General features: G+C 38.1%; 3 protein-coding genes across 3 annotated transcripts in view; 2 read left to right on the top strand and 1 right to left on the bottom strand.

Moving 5' to 3' along the window:
* Positions 1-17,068, bottom strand: part of LOC117495862 (CD209 antigen-like protein C) — a 75,803-nt gene that overhangs the window by 3,024 nt on the left and 55,711 nt on the right. The gene's annotated exons all lie outside the window — the stretch shown is intronic.
* On the top strand, positions 694-2,154 carry LOC117495874 (C-type lectin domain family 6 member A-like). Its single transcript, XM_034147456.1, has 4 exons — positions 694-794; positions 867-956; positions 1,093-1,239; positions 1,920-2,154. The coding sequence occupies exons 1-4, from the start codon at positions 725-727 to the stop codon at positions 2,096-2,098; spliced, it is 486 nt and encodes a 161-aa protein (XP_034003347.1). The 5' UTR covers positions 694-724; the 3' UTR covers positions 2,099-2,154.
* Positions 12,604-16,904, top strand: LOC117495863 (CD209 antigen-like protein C). Its single transcript, XM_034147441.1, has 6 exons — positions 12,604-12,678; positions 12,751-12,840; positions 12,977-13,123; positions 13,758-13,900; positions 15,197-15,318; positions 15,564-16,904. The coding sequence occupies exons 1-6, from the start codon at positions 12,609-12,611 to the stop codon at positions 15,697-15,699; spliced, it is 708 nt and encodes a 235-aa protein (XP_034003332.1). The 5' UTR covers positions 12,604-12,608; the 3' UTR covers positions 15,700-16,904.

Genomic DNA, 17,068 nt, shown 5'->3' with positions numbered 1-17,068 from the left:
TCCTTATAGTGATATTTCACATAGTGGCTGGCTGTGCTGACCGAGGAGAGCTCCCTGGGCAGTGACTGCGATACGAACAAAGACTGATGAAAACAAAACACACCAAGCACAAATCATTTATACTGAGAAAAAGATATAGAAAACACACTCATACCATAAAGACATGAGTCATGGAGGAGGACAAGTGACAATCATCATTGCCTAAATTAACTTTTATATTATTTTCTTTGCTGGATATTTCCAGGAGGGAATTTGAAAGGTAAAGTTTGATTTAGAAATATCTGCATTCTTATTCACAATGAAGAAGATTTCAGACTCAACTTATGTAAGTGTTCATGTAATTACTATTTTTAAGGTCTGTAACTTAAAATATTCAGTGGTGGATGTTTTTTTGGGGAAGATAATTTTGGCAGCAGACAAACTTCAACATTAAAATGATATGACATGTATTTGTTTTAAATAAAAACAGAACAATTATATTGTAAAGAGCCTTTATATATACATGGAGGTCTGGAGAGAGAGAGAATGTCTGTAACTTTAATATGGTGTGTCCGATAATCATCTGGAAGATTGTCATAGAAACTTCTTTCAGCAAATCTTAGATGAGTCACTTCCTCAGAAGGATAACATATTTAGAAATTGAAACCCTCAACCTCGGTCACATGCGCTGCAGTCCCTGCTGCAGAGCTGACCTGAAGAAAAAAGTTGACATTTTTGAAAAGCAATGGAGGAAATCAATGACGATGTTGAAACTGTAAAACCCCTAACACTAAGATCAGCAACAATACAAGAAGGTAAGTGTCAGTCAGACGGAGTGAGCTGTGGATTGTGGATGTATTATACTCACTGGTCTTCTCTGTGTTCAGGTCCCAGGAGATTTCCCCGAGCGTCTGTTCTCGGTTTTGGGCTGCTGAGTGTTTTCCCGCTGGTTGTTCTCATCGGACTCAAAGTCTACTGTTAGTCTGTTTTATAAGTTAATGTAATTTGGAATTTGTAATTTTCAAATGCACTTTCTGCCCTCTGCCTTTTACTTAAGTTTGTATCAGTATGAGGTATTTTCTGTTTAGAAAACGTGTCCCTTGATCATTTCAGGCCATTACTCAGATGGTGTTGCAGCTGCAGATCTCTCCGCTGTCAAAGCAGACCTGTCCTCAGTGACTGAAGAGAGAGACAGACTGAAGGCCAACCTCACCGAAAAGACCAGAGAGGTGGACAGGCTCCAGAGTTTGATGGGCAAGGGTGAGTGCTTCATGTGGGGGTTTGCATAGGGCTCGGTATGTGTATGTAAGATATCAATGATCATAATATTTTGTACAAAATACCTTGATATTGATAGTCTAAGGCTGACTATTGATACTTTCATAAAATAGTTACACAATGACACTTTTCATTAATGATAATCAAGAATGAGTTTTTAATGACTTAGTTGTGAGTGATTTCATTTATAGTTTGTTTTATTTTTCTTCACCCACCATATTTATATTTCTCTGTAAACTATGCTTATGGCCAGTTTCCTTGTCTTAATTACTTTTTAATATAAGCAATAGGAAGAAGAACTTAGTGGTAGTTTGTTCCAGATATTTGCAGCATAATAATAATAATAATAATTTCCGGTCGGTCAAGTAACTAACACCGAGATGTTGCCAATGTCTGTGTTTAAGTGGATGTCATTGAAGACTTTAACAAGATCAGTCTCAGTGCTGTGGTGCCTGACTAGATCACATCGAAACAGTTATTTAAATCCCAAAAAAGAGAAGTAGTTGTTCTGCAATGAAATGTGTGATCTCTTTTGATCCCTCTAAAAATGCTTAATAAATATGTTTTTCATTATTATTACAAAAGTGACATATAATGCACTCAAGAGTTCCATATTTCAGCAGTTAAAGCAGTAAATCAACAAGATATTAAAACTTTTACAGAGAAAACGTGTCCTGAAGAATGGAGGAAGTTGGGTAGTTCCTTTTATCTCCTCTATACTGAGAAAGCTTCTTGGGAACAAAGCAGACAAAACTGCAGAGCCGGAGGAGCACATCTGGTGACCGTAGACAGTGATGAAGAACAGGTAATGTGTGCTGCTTTAACACTTGTGATTGTATAACTCCTGCTTTTATCAATCAATAATGTTTTTATTGTACATATACTAGCAAATGTGTCTGTCAGCTATAATGATTACGTCACAACAATGGTGTTAATTACATATTTCTGAGCTAGTAAAAAGGGAAAAGTTATCTGAATGTTGATGTCCATCCCAGTAAACTGCATTTTTTTATATGTGAACAGGAATTAATCTCTAGCATGATCAAGGGAGACACTTGGATTGGTTTGAATGACACAAAAGAGGAGGGGACCTGGAAATGGGTGGATGGATCTCCACTGAATCTAACGTAAGGCTTTACTTTGGTTTTAAATACAGACGCTGGTTTATGTTGTGACCTTTCTAAATGTTTCACATGTTTCTGTAATGGGAGTTAACACAACACACAGGATGCATTTAAACGTAGGGTGTCTGTCCCTTTCACCAGAAGATTCATTTGGGTTTTAAGAAAAGAACATGGCTGTATTACTTATAGTTATTTGATGATGTCCAATCTTTTAGTTTATCTTGTTTTCCTGTAATACCTGTTAGGTTGTGGGTCAAAGGAGAGCCTAATAATGGAGGAGTGGGTGAAGAGGACTGTGCAGTCATCAAACCTGACACCAAAAGGTGGAACGACCAGACCTGTGAGGACCATATACATTGGATCTGTGAGAAAGAAGCTTAGCATTGGTGTCTGTTTGGATACCAAACATGCAATCATGCTTTTACAATTTAGTTTAAATTGAGTTATTTAAAACTATTCAAAATGCCTCATTTCATGAATAAGAATGACTTTGTTCGAATTGATGAATAACATGTATTTAGTGTTTTTGTTTAGGATTAATATCAGTAATAAATAAATAGTAATTTAATTAGTTTTTGCCAACTTTTGTTTGCCTCAATTAAATTAGTATTTGTAACAATCCTTTTACCCATCAACATAAAAACAGCTTCTTAAAAACATCTGCTGATCAGCCCACAGTTCCTGAAAGCTATAATATTGAAGGTGCCTTATTGAGTAAAATATGATGTAAATAAGAAAAATTAAAACTTTCAAACATTATTGAATAATTCAGAAATATACAACAATACTCTAGTCTCAGCATTGGTCTAACTTGTTCAAATATGTAAAATAGCCTGTGTGCTATACAGTATGTTCTTGTTGTTCTTGAGCTCTTGTGGCCATGTGAGTATAAATCTATTGCAGGTATTTAACATTCATAGGTACCAGCCACTTTGTACATACTGTAAGAACTAGTGCATATTAATACAAAAATGTATGTATGTTCATCACAATCATAATCTGGGACTTTAACTGAAGGATTTGCTCATGTTTCATTAAAAAAGTAAACTGCCTTTTATTTGAAGTTAATTACAGAACTTTAGTAAATGGGCAAATTAGATATAGCTAGATCAGGAAATGGAACTTTCTTTGAGCATGCATACAAAGATAAAAACCGTAAAAAGATATTGTGGGTGTCTTACATGTTCTCTGACAAGATAAAGCTCTTCCACTTCAACAAACTGCTGTGATCAGATAAAAAGCAGCTTTACCACTTCAACTTTTTTTCTCAAAGTGAACAACTCCTCCCTGAAAGTTATCTTTGAAATGATGTGCACTTTTTATATTTATGATCAGCGGCAGAGAGAGTACTTCAGAGGAAAGACATTGGTGTTTATCAGCATTTATAATTAAGATCCCCGCTTTCACAACAATGTCATGCTATTCTCTTTTAGTTTCTCTTTTATTAACCAGTAAAACAAATCTATACAGGATCAATACAGTTTGAATATTATTCAATTCAAGCAATAATTGGTTGTGACTACCACCTCCTATTTTTTTTTCAACGTGAATAACTCTAAACGTTGTATGTTTATGATCAGCAGCAGACAGAATGCTTCAGAGGAATTACAAAAAGTGAAATGCACGCAACTGATTTGGACTGTTTGGTATTTGGCTTCATCAAGTGTCAATTGTTTTTTGTTCAGGAGGTCATTTATAGTTTATTTGTGTATTTATGTAATCATGAACAAATTTAAGTATTTTGAAATGTTGTTGAAATCCAGATGTTACATTTAAGCTGTTGCAAAAGATAAAAACTATCAAAAATAATGAATCAAGAACTGCCAATATTATTTACCTTTATGGTTACGTTTATGTATCTCTATTTAACAGAATATTTCATTGCCAGTCAGTCTAAAACTGTCTCTAATTGTTTTAACTCTCAGCAAAAGACTCTTTCAGGTACCCACCTAAACATTCGGGAAGGGGAAGTGAGAGTTGTTAGAGGGCATTCAATGCGGCTATAGTTGCAAATAAGCCTTCTATAAAAGTTAGCAAAACCCAGGAACTTTTGTAGTTGCTTACAGCTTTCCAAACTGGGCCTGTCACCTTTCACCTTGGCCAGGTCCATTCTTACTTGTCCTTTGGCCATGATGTAGCTGAGAGAAGAAACTGTAGAAGCATGAAACTCACTACTCTGCTTTAACGAACATGCGATTCTCCAAAACAGTTGTGCTTCACATGCTCATTTTGTTCATTTAAAAAAAAATCTGAATGTCATCAAGGTATATGAAAACAATATGGTTACACATGTGCCCAAGGACAACATTTACCAGGTTTTGGAATATAGCAGGGGCATGTGTGAGTCCAAACGGCATCACCAGGTATTCCAAATGGCCCAGAGGGGTGTTGAAAGCCGTCTTCCACTCGTCTTCTTTACCAACAAACTCTCACTCCATAAACGTCCAGGAGCGACGCTTGGTCCCGAGGTGTGCAGTTGGGACGCTCCTAGGCTCCTTCAGCTTCATAAACAGACACAAATAGCTTTCAACTGATTGCAATGTATTCCCATCTGCGGTGGGATTTGACGCTCATGGAAGCACGGCATTCGTTTGTGTCGGAGGCTGTTAAAGGCAATGTGAGCGTCCATTCCCATTGGATAACGGAGAATTGTACACCCGGAAGTAAGTATTCCCCTTACTGTCGATTGATTTGACAGTGATATCTCCACTACTCATCAACTCAAAAACACCAGATTACTGTATCCTTGTTAATTAAACGACATTGATAGGTTTTAGTGTGTGTACAATGCTTTTGTCACGTTTTCCCCTTCAATTCTGAGAAACAAGTAGTTTTCTATGAGTTTTGGATGGCGGAAGACATTACATTACCCACAATCCTCTGTAGCAACCATAGACTGTATACAAAAATTAAATAATACATTATTCCGAGTGTGCTTGCTTTTCTCTTTGAAAGTCATCACATAACGGCATTGTAATACACGTTTCGGCTGCATTAAAGTCGAACTATCATGCTATATTATAATAATATAGTGTAGGACCATGCCTATATAAGGCATATTTATACTTATTTTTTTCCAAAATACCAAACAGATCATGCATTTTAGCCATGCCTCATTTCGCTCAATTTGGACTTTTTTACCCCTGTTTTTGCAAGGGCTGATTCTGTGAGAACAGCACAACCTACAGGCCTGGCATATGTACTACAGCGTCTCCAGTGCTTTCGAACGGCAATGGCCGTGGCTGTCTCCTCCTGATTGGTGGAGTTGGCCCAATAGCCGTAGCGCCACTGTCCTGACGTCAGGACAGTGTTCAAATCTGGATCAGTTTTTATCAGATCCGTTGCAGCCCCTTTTTTAGAGATTTGGGTATGGAGGAAAATAGAGAGGGTTGTGTTTTCTGACACTTGGTGAGTTGGAACACCGGGGACACATATTCATGTATAAAAGACGTACAAAAGTGCATTTTGCATGATAGGTCCCCTTTAAATATTACATATCTGCCGTAGTTAACTCTATTTATAGAGCCCTGATGACAAGACTTCTAGACAAACAGGAACTGCCGACAAAACTGAAAACTTGACAGGGATCTTAAATATATAAGCAATTAAACAACATCTTACATTTCTTTTCACACAATACGTCTCCTTGCAGTATCAACACTAATTCGGCTGACTTTTATATTTGATCCAATTGGTAGATAGGCTGTATTTACGCCATAACGGTGCACAGCTGATAGAAAGGGACACCTACTGGTTAAAGCACGTTATTGCATTTTATAATTGTATTATTAGATATTAATAGGAGGATGTGCAAAACAGACAAACTAATAAGGCTTTATTTAAACATTAAAGAATGCTTTAGGTTAAGGTCTTCTTTTGAATAAGAAAAAAGCTTTGGGGGTATAGAAGATGAATATGGAGGGATGAAACCCTCTTTGATGGTCACACATGCAGAGCACACAGCACACACAGTGAACATTGTATCTACAGATAAATATTAAGCCTGACAAAGTACTTAACGTCTAATATATTGCTTTCCTGCAATGTTAACTATGTTCAAGCACTTATTTTAACTGATATTATACATATGTATTATACTCTTATAAGATGTATGTAGATAGTATAAGAAATATGTAGAATATGACAATGTAATGGTGGAGGTACACACATATTGATAGATGTCTTGTAATGCACTGTTGAGGAACCTGCGACCCAAGTTTTTCATTCATTGCATAACTACACCGTAGTTGTGTATAATATGATATGTCAATAAACCTTAGAAAATCTTGAAATCTTGAAAGGGATGTGCAAAATAGTCATTATATACAGTCTTTAATGTCAATAAACCTTAGAAAATCTTGAAATCTTGAATGGGATGTGCAAAATAGTCATTATATACAGTCTTTAATTAACTATTAGTAGAGAATAACGACGAGTAAAGAATATACTTTCTAGGGATCCTATTAATATCTAATAATAAAATTATAAAATGCAATAACGTGCTTTAACCAGTAGGTGTCCCTTTCTATCAGCTGTGCACCGTTATGGCATAAATACAGCCTATCTACCAATTGGATCAAATATAAAAGTCAGCCGAATTAGTGTTGATACAGTACTGCAAGGAGACGTATTGTGTGAAAAGAAATGTAAGATGTTGTTTAATTGCTTATATATTTAAGATCCACGTCAAGTTTTCAGTTTTGGCGGCAGTTCCTGTTTGTCTAGAAGTCTTGTCATCAGGGCTCTATAAATAGAGTTAACTACGGCAGATATGTAATATTTAATGCAGCCGAAACGTGTGTTACAATGCTGTTATGTGATGACTTTCAAAGAGAAAAGCAAGCACACTCGGAATAATGTATTATTTAATTTTTTTATACAGTCTATGGTTGCTACAGAGGATTGTGGGTAATGTAATGTCTTCGGCCATCCAAAACTCATAGAAAACTACTTGTTTCTCAGAATTGAAGGGGAAAACGTGACAAAAGCATTGTACACACACTAAAACCTATCAATGTCGTTTAATTAACAAGGATAATCTGGTGTTTTTGAGTTGATGATATATAATTCTCCGTTATCCAATGGGAATGGACGCTCACATTACCTTTAACAGCCTCCGACACAAACTAATGCCGTGCTTCCATGAGCGTCAAATCCCGCCGCAGATGGGAATACATTGCAATCAGTTGAAAGCTATTTGCGTCTGTTTATGAAGCTGAAGGAGCCTCGGACCGTCCCAACTGCACGCCTCGGGACCCTGACCAAGCGTCGCTCCTGGACGTTTATGGAGTGAGAATGTGGTGTCATAGCATATCAAAGATTTACTGCAATCAGAGGGCACCCAAAGAAAATCTGGTCAGACCCAGGAACCAATTTAATTGGAGCAAAGCCGATCCTGGAAGAGCTATACAGGCCTCTACAGATGGAGCGTTTTATTTTGGACAGTTTGAAACGCGAGGGTCGTGATTGGTCCGTGATTGGTCCGTGATCGGCCCGTGATCGGCCCGTGATGAAGAGCCGGCTCCCAGTCTGACTTGATACCGCCCCCGTGATAAATACATTTAATTATTGTGAAGCCAGCTGCAATGGATCATTGATCCACCAGGGGGTGCAGTGGGGTTCCACACTGGAGCTCATGTGAAATCAACTTCGATACAGTAAACTGGATGTTGTTGTGCCGAGAGACGGGAGTCGGAGGCGGGGTATCAAAAGTAAAAGCTAAACTTTTATTTAGCATCTGAACACACATGTAAACAACTTCATGCCCGGGAAGCGAAGACCGGCGGAAACAGCTGGTCTGGTTCACTAAAATGTCCGTGCGGAACAATACCCCAACCCATAGATCCGTGGGTGAATAATGTCAATCACCACAATATGTCTGGTACTAATGTATAGCGGATCTTTGTTAAGATCCATATGTCACGGATAGGATCATAGTCTGTGCTAAATAAGACATGTTATCATTTACAAAACATCACCATGTTGTTATTTAACAAAATAATGTTGTTTAGTCGAAAAAAACGAACGAGAGGAAAGCAGCCGGCTCTCGATTTTTAATCCTAATTTAATCATCATCTTCACCACGATCATTTATGTTTATGTTCGCCGAATTGACATGAAATCACTGACAAATATGAATATACTGTATTCAACTTCATTAACATGTTATTAACGTGCCTAAACTCAGTAATTCACTAAACATATTTATATTTTAATGGAGCCTTGTCAGGCAAATCAAGATCCGCGTAGCGGAGGGATCTTGATCCCTGGGTGTTATTTTTCCCCATAATGACCAAGTCGCTGCAAATTATCCCGCTTATTACATGGCCACATTCTCAACAAAGTAACGACATGACTCCCAATATTAATTGAAATGCTTTTATGGATTTAGAAAACATTTAGAAAATGTTTTTATTGATTTAAAAAATAGTTGTATGTATTGATTTAAATTGACATGCATCCGCCAAGAAAAATAGTCCGTTGTTACCGTTTTTTAAACAGTCAGAATGAAACGGCAGCTCTCAGTTGTGTGTTTACACACCTAATGGCCCATCACCCACAGCTCTCTCCCCCCCCCTGATCTTTCTTTTCCAACAGTTAAGTTAACTGTAGGTTACTCTGAGTGACAAGCTTACAGTTAGTGAAGTAACACTAACTGGCTGTTTCATTCTAACATAACGCTCCAAATATGACTGTTTCCACTCGGACTTCAATACAGCAACACCATTGTTTGGTTTCCATGGTAGCGTGTCTCTTTAGTAGCGTGCACTCCTTTCCTGTAAATTACTAAATTAGTTTTTAACTGAAATGATCAAATAAAGTCAAAATGTCACAGTGTTTACAAACATTGACCATACCGTTCACCAGCCCCCACTGTTTAGTAGGCTATACTCTTTGTTTAAAACTAATTGGCCATCGGAATGTGTGTGTCCCAACCCCCCCTGTGATATCTCTTCTCCAGCAGTCTGTAGGTTTGTGTTCGCATATTTATGCTGTCGCAGTTCCTGTTGTTTCTATCGCGCATTGCCGGTATGAAAGGGTCTGTGCCGGAAATATCAAGATAACACGGCAGGGTTCGTTACAGTTTGTTTTCATCTGATTTCAAATAAACAAAGTCTTGGCTCTCAGAATATTAAACTTGTTTCGGCAAATTTAGATGATAAATACAACTATGAAGCTTGTAACGGCATAATTACTTAAGCGGAGAACGGAGTAATTTAACGTTACAGCAGGCATAACAACAGCCGGTGTTTATTTTATTATTATATATACTCGTTATTCATTTGTTTTAAAGCTCAATAAGGAAGATTTAAACTTTCACACACAGCTTTTTCCAGCGGTATCCATACATCTCTTAATTTTGACCTCAAAGTGCACCAGATTGATGCATTTAACTTCAATATAAAGAAAAACATCTTCTGTTGTAACAACAATAACATTATAAATAGTAACATAGCTGATTCACCATCCCCCACCCCCCTACTGTATGTTGATTTTGTTTGCCTACATGTAAATGGGTGGCATTTAGTACCCCCCTCTGAGTGAATACCTGTTGTACCTGTCCGGGGCTAAGCCCATAGGACGATGCTCTGATGTCTTGCACTTCAACCAATTGGTGTTATCAGATAAAAAAGCAACTCTACAGTTTCCTATTTTTTTTTCAAAGTAAAGAACTCCTTCCGGCCAAGTTTTAGTTTACATTCTGAAAAACATTGCATGTTTATGATCAGCAGCAGACAGAGTACTTCAGAGGAAAGAAATGACAAAAAGTGAAATGCACACGACTGATTTGGACTGTTTGGTAATTGGCTTCATCCAGTTTCAATTGTATTTTGTTCAGGAGGTCATTTATAGTTTATTTGTGTATTTATGTAGTCATGAACACATTTAAATATTTTGAAATGTTGTTAAAATCCAGATGAAACATTTATCCTTTGTCTACCTGTTCCAAAAATAAAACCTCATGTCAAAAGGGATGAATCAAGAACTGCCAATATTATTTATCTTTATGGGTACGTTTATGTATCTCTATTTAACAGAATAGATTTCATTGGCCGTCAAACACCCTCCACATCTCAGCTGAGAACCCCTGATTTGATTCCAAAAGTGCCACAAGGCTGACACCTAAGCCTCGTCTCAATACCCCTCCTCGACTCCTCCTTTCCCTCACTCGCGTCCCTTCCTTGCGTCTTAGCTCCGCCTCCGTAAGATGCGAGCGAGAGACACGACGAGGTGACGCGAGGACAGAGGAGTCCTCAGGTATTAATTGGGATGTCCTCGTTCACTCAAACGTCACTCTTAAACGACGTCTGTTAATGATGACATGTGCACAGCTGTATCCCCTCTCATCGGGCTTAACTGAATAACCCCTTAGAACCGGCCCATTTGTTGTTAAATATGTATTTAAATGATTAATCGTTCTCTTGTTAGTCAAGGAATTCAATGTATGATGGTTGGTCCTGCTTTTGTGTTCCGTTTTGGTGTAAAATGTACATTTCAATAAAATTATATTTATAATAATGTGAAAGCCTTTACTCTGAACATGTGTGTCCTGAAGATCCCCACATTCACCACAAACCCACATTCAGGACTGTGCATTTTAAATAATTTAACTACTCAATATTTTAACACAAAACAAAACAAATAATTGTTATTTATCAAGATCTAGCCATTTATGAAATAGCTTTCTTAATAGCTATGTTTTAGTCACGTTCAAGATCATTAAACATGACTTAAATTGTTAGTATAACCTTAAGAAATGAATTGCACATAATAATTCCCACGGAGCTGTGAGCACTTATACATTTATGTGACGCTTTTCCACTCATTCTTCCAGTTCTCCGTTTTCCTCTCTTGAAATCGACCAGCTGTGAAGGTGGGGGCGGGGCTTTTATACGCGAGTAGTGAAAACACTTCCGCGTAGTCTGCTCTCGTGTATCCTCCCTTTCGTCTCCTCCTGCACCCCTCCTCCCTCACCCCTCCTCGACTCCTCCGTGTGCATTTCAGCTATTGGGACGTCCTTCAACATGGCGTGTCTTGATCGATTTCCGGGTCAAGTCCCGGAGGAGGGGAAGAGAGGAGTCGAGGAGGGGTATTGAGACGAGCCTCTACTCCAAAGTGCTTTCCCGAGGAGACCCATGAGGAAAGCAATCTTAGCCTTAAGACTGACACAATCCCACATCAGCGTCATACCGTTCAGGAGCGTGGACCCATGGCTCCCTGACAGGTTGGGAAATCATGGCTTCCTGTACCGGAGTTCCCGGAGGGGAACAGGCAGACTGTCTTTAATGACTCTAGGCTGAAAGATCCCACAGACTTTCACATTACATTTCACCTGTTAGACGCTTTTATCCAAAGCCACTTGCATACATTCAATACTGTGGGCAATCTCCAATGGGCTGAAGTGTCTTACCCAGGGAAACAACGACATGCTGACTGCAGATCTGGAACCAGCTCTCCCCTGATCCGAAGTTTAGTGCACTATCCCACTGCTCCACAGCCTCCTTATAGTGATATTTCACATAGTGGCTGGCTGTGCTGACCGAGGAGAACTCCCTGGGCAGTGACTGCGATACGAACAAAGACTGATGAAAACAAAACACACCAAGCACAAATCGTTTATATTGAGAAAAAGAAATAGAATACACACTCATACCATAAAGACATGAGTCATGGAGGAGGACAAGTGACAAATCATCATTGCCTAAATTAACTTTTATATTTTCTTTGCTGGATATTTCCAGGAGGGAATTTGAAAGGTAAAGTTTGATTTAGAAATACCTGCATTCTTATTCACAATGAAGAAGATTTCAGACTCAACTTATGTAAGTGTTCATGTAATTACTATTTTTAAGGTCTGTAACTTAAAATATTCAGTGGTGGATGTTTTTTTGTGGAAGATAATTTTGGCAGCAGACAAACTTCAACATTAAAATGATATGACATGTATTTGTTTTAAATAAAAACAGAACAATTATATTTATACCTCTAAAGAGCCTTTAAATATACATGGAGGTCTGGAGAGAGAGAATGTCTGTAACTTTAATATGGTGTGTCCGATAATCATCTGGAAGATTGTCATAGAAACTTCTTTCAGCAAATCTTAGATGAGTCACTTCCTCAGAAGGATAACATATTTAGAAATTGAAACCCTCAACCTCGGTCACATGCGCTGCAGTCCCTGCTGCAGAGCTGACCTGAAGAAAAAGTTGACATTTTTTAAAAGCAATGGAGGAAATCAATGACGATGTTGAAACTGTAAAACCCCTAACACTAAGATCAGCAACAATACAAGAAGGTAAGTGTCAGTCAGACGGAGTGAGCTGTGGATTGTGGATGTATTATACTCACTGGTCTTCTCTGTGTTCAGGTCCCAGGAGATTTCCCCGAGCGTCTGTTCTCGGTTTTGGGCTGCTGAGTGTTTTCCTGCTGGCTGTCTTCATCGGACTCAAAGTCTACTGTTAGTCTGTTTTATAAGTTAATGTCATTTGTCATTTGTAATTTTCAAATGCACTTTCTGCCCTCTGCCTTTTATTTAAGTTTGTATCAGTATGAGGTATTTTCTGTTTAGAAAACGTGTCTCTTGTTCATTTCAGGCCATTACTCAGATGGTGTTGCAGCTGCAGATCTCTCCGCTGTCAAAGCAAACCTGTCCTCAGTGACTGAAGAGAGAGACAGACTGAAGGCCAACCTCACCGAAAAGACCAGAGAGGTGGACAGGCTCCAGAGTTTGATGGGCAAGGGTGAGTGCTTCATGTGGGGTTTTGCATAGGGCTCGGTATGTGTATGTAAGATATCAATTATAATAATATTTTGTACAAAATACCTCAATATTGATATTCTAAGGCTGACTATTGATACTTTCATAAACTAGTTACACAATGACACTTTTCATTAATGATAATCAAGAATTAGTTTTTAATGACTTAGTTGTGAGTGATTTCATTTATAGTTTGTTTTATTTTTCTTCACCCACCATATTTATATTTCTCTGTAAACTATGCTTATGGCCAGTTTCCTTGTCTAAATTACTTTTTAATATAAGCAATTGGAAGAAGAACTTAGTGGTAGTTTGTTCCTGATATTTGCAGCATAATAATAATAATAATAATTTCCAGTCTAGTAACTAACACCGAGATGTTACCACTGTCTGTGTTTAAGTGGATGTCATTGAAGACTTTAACAAGATCAGTCTCAGTGCTGTGGTGCCTGACTAGATCACATCGAAACAGTTATTTAAATCCCAAAAAAGAGAAGTAGTTGTTCTGCAATGAAATTTGTGATCTCTTTTGATCCCTCTAAAAAGTGACATCCCTCAAGAGTTCCATATTTCAGCTGTTAAAGCATTAAATCAACAAGATCTTAAAACCTTTACAGAAAAAACGTGTCCTGAAGGATGGAAGAAGTTTGGTAGTTCCTTTTATCTCTTCTCCACTGTCTACGCTTCGTGGGAACAAAGCAGACACAACTGCACAGCCAGAGGAGCACATCTGGTGATCGTAGACAGTGATGAAGAGCAGGTAATGTGTGCTGCTTTAACACTTGTGATTGTATAACTCCCTGCTTTTGTCAGGAAAAAGTGCCAAGAGACTCCTGAGACGGAGCTTCAATAAATGCCTCTACGTCAGCCATATTAACTTACACCGACCCCACCCCGGAACACAACACCGGACCTTTAAACCGAGACAAGAGAAAAAGAAACAAAAACAAACCGGACAGATACCACCACGTTTATTATGGGTCCAAAGTGGAACAACACTAATTATTTGATTGGAGTTTCCCCACTAACTCACCATCCCACTGACTAATCTCCTCCCTAGTCTTCATGCAGTTACTTGTGGTATTTATGCACTGGAGACCGCTGGCCCAGCAAAGCGACTAGCAAGCTAGCAACACTACTGAGACCACGGCCATGCTCCCAAGCCGAAGCTTCAACCACTTTCTCCGCAACACTACACACCCCGCTCAGCGATCCCAAGGGAACCGCCGCTTAACCTGCCAGGGAAAACTCCGCACTGCTCCACATGCAACGCACCAACAAACAAGAGAGAAAGGAAAAAAACAAAACAAACAGCTGACCACGGCTAAGAACAACTAGCAACCACTCTCCCGAAATATAATACCAAACAAATCAAAGCCTCACAAAGTAATCAAATCAGTCCCCAAACAACGATCTGAAATCTAATGTCCTTCCCACAACGAGCCGAAACAAAGAAACCGGCCGCACTGCAAACGCCCTCCCAACAAACTTTATACACGCGCACCAACTCCCAACACAAATCGTACCTATCCGTTGCTGTATCACAGATACAAAGAAGTGGACGAGCACCCATCTGTCATGGCCTGGCTCTTAGCCATAACAAAAAGCGTGGGAAGGACAAGAATATGTAGAAAAAGGTATTTATTTAACAAAACTTAATGTGGCCGAAGACAAACAAAAAGGCAAGGCAAAAAAGAATAGGCGACGTGGCTGCTCTCCGAGGTCCGGTCCTCTGCGGGGAGAGAGATTGCGGGTCTCACTCAGGCCCTTTAACCCTCTGGTACCGGCCGCCAGGTGTCCTCAATCCCAGCTGATAGACCAAAGGGAAAACCTTAAAGGAACATACACACACACACACACACGAGATAACAAGGCAGGGGTCGTCACACAATCAATAATGTTTTTATTGTACATATACTAGCAAATGTGTCTATCAGCTATAATGATTACGTCACAACAATGGTGTTAATTATATATTTCTGAGCTAGTAAAAAGGGAAAAGTTATCTGAATGTTGATGTCCATCCCAGTAAACTGCATTTTTTATATGTGAACAGTATTTCCTCGATGCGATGATCAGCAACTTCAGCATGATCAAGGGAGACACTTGGATTGGTTTGAGTGACAGAGAAGAGGAGGGGACCTGGAAATGGGTGGATGGATCTCCACTGACCCTGACGTAAGGCTTTACTTTGGTTTGAAATACAGACGCTGGTTTATGTTGTGACCTTTCTAAATGTTTCACATGTTTCTGTAATGGGAGTTAACACAACACACAGGATGCATTTAAACGTAGGGTGTCTGCCCCTTTCACCAGAAGATTCATTTGGGTTTTAAGAAAAGAACATGGCTGTATTACTTATAGTTATTTGTATTTGATGTCCAATCTTTTAGTTTATCTTGTTTTCCTGTAATACCTGTTAGGTTGTGGGTCAAAGGAGAGCCTAATAATGGAGGAGTGGGTGAAGAGGACTGTGCAGTCATCAAACCTGACACCAAAAGGTGGAACGACCAGACCTGTAAGGACCATATATATTGGATCTGTGAGAAAGAAGCTTAACATTGGTGTCTGTTTGGATACCAAACATGCAATCATGCTTTTACAATTTATTTTAAATTGAGTTATTTAAAACTATTCAAAATGCCTCATTTCATGAATAAGAATTACGTTTCATGACTCGATAAATCACAATTTTTTTTTTCTCTGATTAATATCAGCAATAAATAAATAGTAATTTAATTTGTTTTTGCCAACTTTTGTTTGCCTCAATTAAATTAGTATTTGTATTAATCCTTTTACCCATCAACATAAAAACAGCTTCTTAAAAACATCTGCTGATCAGCCCACAGTTCATGAAAGCTATAATATTGAAGGTGCCTTATTGAGTATAATATGATATAAATAAGAAAAATAAAAACTGTCAAACATTATTGAATAATTCAGAAATATACAACAATACTCTAGTCTCAGCATTGGTCTAACTTGTTCAAATATGTAAAATAGCCTGTGTGCTATACAGTATGTTTCCTAACAATGAGCTCTTGTGGCCATGTGAGTATAAATCTATTGCAGGTATTTAACATTCATAGGTACCAGCCACTTTGTACATACTGTAAGAACTAGTGCATATTAATACAAAAATGTATTTATGTTCATCACAATAATAATCTGGGACTTTAACTGCAGGATTTGCTCATGATTCATTAAAAAAGTAAACTGCCTTTTATTTGAAGTTAATTACAGTACTTTAGTAAATGGGCAAATTAGATTTAGCCAGATCAGGAAATGGCAACTTTCTTTGAGCATGCATACAAAGATAAAAACCGTAAAAAGATATTGTGGGTGTATTACATGTTCTCTGACAAGATAAAGCTCTTCCACTTCAACAAACTGCTGTTATCAGATAAAAAGCAGCTTTACCACTTCACCTTTTTTTCTCAAAGTGAACAACTCCTTCCTGAAAGTTATCTTTGAAATTATGTGCACTTTTTATATTTATGATCAGCGGCAGACAGAGTACTTCAGAGGAAAGACATTGGTGTTTATCAGCATTTAAAATTAAGATCCCTGCTTTCACAACAATGTCATGCTATTCTCTTTTTATTAACCAGTAAAACAGATCTATACAGGATCAATACATTTAGAATATTATTCATCTGTATGGCTTTGTAAGATGATATGTCTCTATTTAACACAATGGACTTGATTATCACACTTGTTTCAGTCTTAAATCTTTATTGTCAATGTGCTTTGGCAATAGTGTGTTTTTAAATGTGGGCATGTCAATAAAGCTTATTTGAATTTGTCTTGACTCTCAGCGTGAGAAACAAACAAATATTTCCTTATATCTTTGAGATAGATATATAGATAATTATCTGGTACATGGAAAACGTTGGACAGCTACCTTAGGTGCTTGGTAACACAAATG

Source organism: Trematomus bernacchii, unplaced genomic scaffold (assembly GCF_902827165.1).
Source record: "Trematomus bernacchii unplaced genomic scaffold, fTreBer1.1, whole genome shotgun sequence".
Classification (NCBI taxonomy): Eukaryota; Metazoa; Chordata; class Actinopteri; order Perciformes; family Nototheniidae; genus Trematomus; species Trematomus bernacchii.
This window is presented reverse-complemented; position numbering and strand designations above follow the sequence as displayed.

Coding starts and splice junctions, on each gene's coding strand:
- LOC117495874 (XM_034147456.1), top strand. CDS start 725: ATGGAGGAAATCAATGACGATGTTGAAACTGTAAAACCCCTAACACTA. Junction 957..1,092: donor CATCGGACTCAAAGTCTACT/GTTAGTCTGTTT, acceptor TGATCATTTCAG/GCCATTACTCAGATGGTGTT. Junction 1,240..1,919: donor CCAGAGTTTGATGGGCAAGG/GTGAGTGCTTCA, acceptor AAACTTTTACAG/AGAAAACGTGTCCTGAAGAA.
- LOC117495863 (XM_034147441.1), top strand. CDS start 12,609: ATGGAGGAAATCAATGACGATGTTGAAACTGTAAAACCCCTAACACTA. Junction 13,124..13,757: donor CCAGAGTTTGATGGGCAAGG/GTGAGTGCTTCA, acceptor AAACCTTTACAG/AAAAAACGTGTCCTGAAGGA. Junction 15,319..15,563: donor GGATCTCCACTGACCCTGAC/GTAAGGCTTTAC, acceptor AATACCTGTTAG/GTTGTGGGTCAAAGGAGAGC.